General features: G+C 35.2%; 1 protein-coding gene across 1 annotated transcript; it reads right to left on the reverse strand.

Annotated features, from left to right (window-relative positions):
* Nucleotides 1-2,752: 2,752 nt before the first annotated feature.
* LOC127067031 (otoferlin-like) lies at nt 2,753-3,704 on the reverse strand. The gene is made up of 3 exons (XM_051001493.1): nt 3,568-3,704; nt 3,224-3,324; nt 2,753-3,135 (listed from the first exon to the last, which is right to left on the reverse strand). The coding sequence occupies exons 1-3, from the start codon at nt 3,676-3,678 to the stop codon at nt 2,955-2,957; spliced, it is 393 nt and encodes a 130-aa protein (XP_050857450.1). The 5' UTR covers nt 3,679-3,704; the 3' UTR covers nt 2,753-2,954.
* Between the last annotated feature and the right edge of the window lie 3,298 nt (nt 3,705-7,002).

The following is a 7,002-nucleotide window of genomic DNA, read 5'->3' on the forward strand; positions in this document are numbered from 1 at the left end:
CTTTTTTTTTATCCTTTTTTCTTCTTCCTCTTTCTTCGTTCAAAAAAAATTTCAACATTATTTTTCATTAACTGATATTAATGGGGGTGGTTTTAAATTAAAAGTCGTCGTACTAACGGTGTTGTAGTCGAATTACAGAGAGAGAGAGAGAGAGGGAAAATAACTGTGAATTTGTCCGTATGAAGATAGAAATTTTCAAGTGGAACTACTCCGTAACAAAGTGGTCATACGTGCACCGTTTTTCATGATAATTCAAAGAGAATAGCGATAGGTATTTTGCTAATCGATTTTGCGGAAGGCTCGAATATCATTTTATGACGTTTGTTCGAAAACGCAAAAGTTGCGAGTAAATTTTTCGAATAATATTAGGATTGACATAATAGATAATATATGTACGTCATTGATTTCTCAATAATAACGGAACACGATGCAATAACGAAGTATATGTAGCAACGAATAATTGGCCACCGTCCAAGAACGAGGTCATTTTACTTCGCGTCAAGGTATCCTGAGCGTTAGGAATTAGCTAATCGAAGGCCCCCGAATGTTGGACCGGAGGCATTAGAGTGACAGCTCCACGATGGCTTGCAACGTGGTTTGTCATTAAACTATTCCGACGAAATGTCGGAGGCACGACAGAGAGAGAGAGAGAGAGAGGGAGGAAGAGAGAGCAGGTTTCCAAGCATTATCTACTACTTTGACGTTGTGTGCCCGTATTTTCCCGTCAAACGTCAATCGCGATTAGGTAGTATTCGCCAGAAGAAATTATTTTGGCAGTCGACGGTGACCTTGTATTATACGTAACGTATAAAATCAGTCAGTATCAGAATAATTTGATCGCTTTTGTAGTTCTGTTTTTTTTTTTGCTCCCTTTTCTTTCTTTCTTTCTTTTTTTCCCTTCGTCGAATAGAAAGCGTTACTTGGAGCGAAATAAAAAGCATTTTCTGGTCTACGAGTAAAAAAGCTTGTAACTTCCTTTGGGAGAGAAAAAGAACGTGTCGTAGAAAGCCTGGCCGAGTCACGAGGGAGACAAAGACTTTTAAAAGTAAAGAAAATCAAAAGGAAGGAGGAATAGAAAAAGAAGAGGAAGAAGAAGAAGAAGATGGGGTAGTAATGGTAGTAGTCAACCATTCGGCAAACAGTGCTCAATAGATTCGAAATCGCGAGAACTTTCAACACCGGTCGAGAAGATTTATGAACGAACGTTCTTAAGAGACGGTATACGGAAGAAAAATGGAAATGTCAAGTCTCGTTTTGTCCCTCGTCACGATCGTTTGTTCCTCTGTGTGTGGGTCACGAAAAAGTTCACACCTGTCTCGTTCTTAGACAAGAGTTAGGCCTACGATTTGGTAAGACTTTAAGAGAGGAATTTTGCCTTGGGGAGAGGTTACATCTCGTTGTTTAAACGTGATCCAAGTGATTTGTCGCCTCCTGTTTCCTTTTTCCTTTATCTTTGTTTCCAATATTTATTTTCTGCTTTTAAGTTTTTAACAAAAGAAGAGAAGAGAAAACAAAACAGAAAAGAAAAGAAAAGAAAAGAAAAGAAATCACGATCGAATGTCCAAAAAGAATTTTCTAGTTTACTAAACAATTAGAGATAGTCTGATGGACGATTACATCGAAGTGGAGAAACCAAAAAAAAAAATAAAAAAATAAAAAAAAACAAAAAAGAAAGAAGGAAAAAAGGAAATAAAAACCCTTTAGAAGGAATGGTTCATCTGATACTGATGTCAAGTCACTTCGAGAAGGAAAACAAAAAGAAAGTAAAGAAAAAGGAAAGGGGTTGGAGGGAGGAAGAGAGACGGGGTGGAAAAAGGGAACAATCCACATGTCGTCCAGACAATTCAATTCGTTTATTTTCCTGTAGCAGGAGCAGCTTAATGGATGGCAAAACTGTTATATAGATGGCTGGAGTCCCTATAGTTTCCACACTTTCGTCTTTCTTCTAGTTCTCCCATTTCCTCTGTCTCGACACGACACTCGAACCCCTTTTACCCCTATGTCGCAATCGCGTTCTACTATTCGCGAGTGGCTCTAACAAAGTCACGCGAGCGTACAGACTGGTAAGCAGTTTGGGAATGTATCCAACAAATCGCCGTTGGTACGTGCGGTGGTACCGATGCATACACATTCGCGCGCGTGTGCATACAAACACACACACACATATGTGAACGTATATTCACGTATAAATTTTACACATATATTCGCTTTTAGTGCCTTGCATGTCCTATCTTCGCGTGGTATCTACGATCATGGGCCAGTGACCGAACGTTAACTTCGCCTTTCGAAAACTTTCTCAGCTTTTCCTGGACTCTCTCTCTCTCTCTCTCTCTCTTTCTTTCTCTCTCTTTTTCTCTCTCTCTCTTTCTCTCATACTCTTATACTTGATAAGGTAAAGCTGCTCAAAGGAAGTACGGTGACTTGTGGTGACACTTCTAATCGGGCTCTGAAATTATTAGTACCTATAACGATAAGTAAAAGTTATATATGTTATCACGAAAATTACGAGGATCTTAGGAGGATCATCGACTTTTCTCTTTCACGCTCAGTTATGTGCGATAAAGGAACGATCTTTTTTTATCACAAAGAATAAGGTCTACATATCGATGATAGATTTCGCAAGGTGATCGTAATTCTTGGAAATACGGTGGTCGAACCTAACGAAGGCTCGCGATAGAAGCTCTCTCTTTCTCTCTCTCTCTCTCTCTCTCCCTCTTCGTGAGTTATTGATTTCTTCGTTACGTCACGTTTGCCCCTTTTCCTAGCTCGTATAGCATACCCTGTAAATACCTGACTCTATGAGTCAAATAGATTCACAGTCCTATGCGAAATTTCGATAATTTTTTCTCTATATCGTTGGAACGATTCAATATTTTTAATAATACACAATCGTACACTCGGTTAGATCGTTAGTTCGTTCGCTTGTCATTAATTAAACAATTGACTCGACAGAATCAAGCTCTCAAAAGACGTTTAACAAAATATCCCGGGAATGCATAGATCGCGCTCCCAACTAGGAAAACGAGTAGAATGCATGATATGCATATCAAGATCTTCCACTTGTAATAACGGCAAACTACGTGACGAAAAGCTTTCCATGGATTGAAAAACCACGAGTAGGAAGTGTCCGGTCGGCTTAACAAAAAAAAATTATACAGACATTAATTACGTGTTCTTTATTTTATTACCAATCGTATTACGTATATCGAATTTTAATGCTTACTTGGGAAATGGAAGTTCTTGGGGAGGCTTTCTTCCTTTACCTACTGGGTTTTCGTTTGCCTCGACGCCACGCAGAGCCGATAGTTCCATCTCTATTTTACCCTGAAATCGTATTGTTTTATTTCGTCGATTAGCTTTGAAATAAAGTTTCGTTAAGACGATACGAAATGTTTCATTAGAAAAAGAGAGAGAGAGAGAGATTTTCATCTACTAAAATAATTCTGATTTCCACAAGATCAACATCCATCGTAGTCTTCGTGCGAAGTTAGAAAAATGAAAAAAGAAAAAGAAAACTAAGAACCGCGGAGATCGATTGATAATCTGTCAAAATGATAATTATTATACCGCTTGAACGTAATCAACGCTTTCGGTTCTTCGTACTAGGGGCCACCAAGCTTTCAGACGTGTCGCTTTGAAAAGATTCACTGTTGGCAATTTAGGCTCGAGTAATTTCATGGTACAGCTTTTTGAATTCGCGCTACCTCGTGGCATCTTTGACAAGTTTAACGTCAGTGCACCTTACAAAAAAAAAAAAATAAGAATGATGATCTTGAACGTTCGAGGTTGGAAATAGAATAACCTCGAGATATATGTATATTTTTGTTTGTAAGACTAAAGAGGTTCGTAAGTTATAAGATAACTATATCTATAAGTAATAATGATAACATTAATAATAATTATTATTATTATCAAGATATAGAATCGTCCAAGTAATACAATACTAATAAGAATAAAAATAAAAATAAGAATAATAAACCTCTTGCGGTTTAAGAGCAATCTGTTTTTCATAAGAAGTCATTAAAAGGGAAATCTATTAAAAATATAATAATAATAATAATAATAATAATAATATATAAAAAAAATAACAAAAGTGATTATATTGCAAATCATAATTCCAGTATAATAATATTAATAATAACCACAACGACGACGACGACGACATCGTTCTTTAAAAAAGAAATTATGTCATCGTTTTATTACTTCAAGAAATAAAAAAATGGAAATTTCCTTGCGAAGCGACCACCAGAGGGTGAGAGATAACGACGAAGAATATTTAATTACCAAGAAAATCATCCGCAGAAAAGTGATCGCTGTCCCAAACTTCAAGATGTAGTCTGCAAGGAAGTTTCTCCTCCGTTTCGTTTGTCGCAAAAATGGATAATTTCTTGCGAACTACCATAACGTTTTCGCTCTTCGAATAGACCAGACGGAAAACGAATCTCCAGTTAAAATTACCTTCACCAGTTAGGGAATTGTAATGAACGTCGGTTTTCTGACGGTCCTCTTGAAGTATCCAACTAGAAGAAAATAGATAATGAAATTTAAGATAAAGGAAAATTAAGTGAAAGCACGTAAATTGAGAGCTATTATTATTATTTATTTATTTATTTATTTATTTATTTATTTATTTATTTATTCTTATTTTTTTATAGTTTACACACGGATATCATTAATTGATTCATTCGTTATAAATTACCCTTTAACATATATATCCGAAGACTTCTCTCCCGTGAGAAATTGACTTTCCACTAATGGAACATCTTCGGTATTCCAAACTATCACGCGAATTTCATATTCCTCTGGTTCGAGGGGAGTGATGTTGACCGCAGGTCTTGGGGGTAGGTTTCCAACGGGAAACATGTCGACCCAAACTTCCAATCTACCCTGAAACATTGAAACGTATATGGGTGTAACGTGAAGGACGTATTTTATATATCATCCGTTTCCATCGTTGGTTAGAATAACATTTAATTTGTAAAAAGCGAACAAGCTCGAAATTTTTGTCGGCTCATATAGCGATCGTAACTACCGCGTTTTTTTTTTTTTTTTTATTTTTACTTTTTTATTTTTTGTTCCTTTCTTTTTTTTTCTTTTTTCACTACGATAGTAGTTTACGAAATTCGCGAAAAGAAAAAAGGAATGATAAAAGACGTTTGATGTTCAACCGATAATAAAATTAAAATCGGATAAAGAACGATCGAATGGACTCTCCGTATTTCTTTCTTTCTTATTTTCTTGTCTCCTTTTTTCCTATAGGATAAATGATAATAAAAAATATAGATAGAATGATGTGGAAGAGGTTAAAACCTGTTCGAGACCGGGTCGTGCGGCATTGAAAAGCGGACGTCTTTCGATGTGCTCTGGTACCAGGGCGCATCCGCAAATAGGGAACTCTTGCCATTGATGAAGTACGTTTAAAGCCATGCATTCTTCTCTGTCTGAATAAAGGTAAAATATAAGAGATCGTATGTCTTTGAGAATGTTGAGATGGATCCAGTGGATTGAACTTGGTCATGTTACTATTAATTTCAATCATATCAAGATTTAAATCACACACGACGTAATACATATATTATCTAAATTAAAAATTTCTTTTCTATTTTCTATTTTTTTCTTCCTTTTTTTTTTTTGAATAAAGTTAATCTCGAGTTCGACATGTAGTAAGTTTCATAGCGTTAAATTGTTATAATATGATTAAAAAAAAGGAGACAATTTTAGTTTAATTTTAAACGCGTAGATTATAAACCATCAAGTTTTTATGAATATTCTTTTCTTTTTTTTTTTAATTCAATGATTCATCTCTGTACATAGTATATATATATATATCTGTGTATATATAAGTTTTCTTTTATTTATTTAATTTTTTTTTTATTAGATACGATAAAAAATGGAATTATAATGTTAATTTTTTTAATCTCTTTTATACTTGCCTACTTTATTGCAGACGTTCGTACGGAAAGGAAATCTATGTTTTCCAATACGAACTTCTTCACGATCGTATATAGGTGTCGGTAAATTGTTCTTCTTGCAAAGAAAATCGAGTATTTGGGTTGGCTTCTCGCGATCTCTCCAAATGTTATAACCGGATGTTTCGTAAGTTTTCGCCAAGCCACACTTAGCGCGATGTCTACTGTAGAATCTGTTTTCGATATCGATTTGAGTTTCGCCAATCAAATCGTCAGTGCTAGTCGCGTCGTGATCCCAGACTTGAATGGAGAGCAGGTAATCCTGAGGGAAGGTTGCTTCCAACTCGAAAACTCTGAAATTATTCAAGCGACTCCTGATACCATAGGAAACGTTTTAAAAAAAACATATATCCTGCCTGTTAGTTTTCCAGAAAGATTTTCTACTTAGAAACGTTCGAAAGAACATCGACGGAGCATGCTTTTTAAATTTACATTTTCTACATTCGTTTTTTTATACGTAAATATCTCTTTTTTTTTTTTAATCTCTTCTTATCTCGTATCTCGTAATCAATGAAAATTAAATTAGATAAAAAGGATATAGAATTTAATATGGTCTAATAAAAATTTAATCATATAGATTGCACGTCAAACTTATAGGATTGATGTTGGTGTCCTCTTACCTTCCGAAAGTAGGATTAAGTTGATTAGGTATATGATTCTTCTTGTCGTTGATATACATTTTTCCTAAGCTTATACGAAGATACGGATCGGACTTTCCGGATAAAATATCCTTCGGATGTAAATTGATGCCTGCGTAAACGAAAAAGAAAAAGAATCTTTCAATGGTTATTTCTTTAATCTTAATTTTTCTTTTTTTTTTGTTTCTGTTTTTTTTTCTTTTTTTTAATTCGCTCGATTTGATCACCTTTTATCACGTAAAGTCTGACGAGAAGTCTAATTGATTGCTGAGGGGCGTAATCGTCACAGATGCCATTAACAGCATCCCTACCGTGTCTCGTCTTGCAAGATAAATTTTCTGGATGAGGCCAACGATACACGGAAATATGTCCCTGTATAATGAAAAATTACTTTT

This window comes from Vespula vulgaris, chromosome 10 (genome assembly GCF_905475345.1).
Source record: "Vespula vulgaris chromosome 10, iyVesVulg1.1, whole genome shotgun sequence".
In the NCBI taxonomy this organism is placed as follows: Eukaryota; Metazoa; Arthropoda; class Insecta; order Hymenoptera; family Vespidae; genus Vespula; species Vespula vulgaris.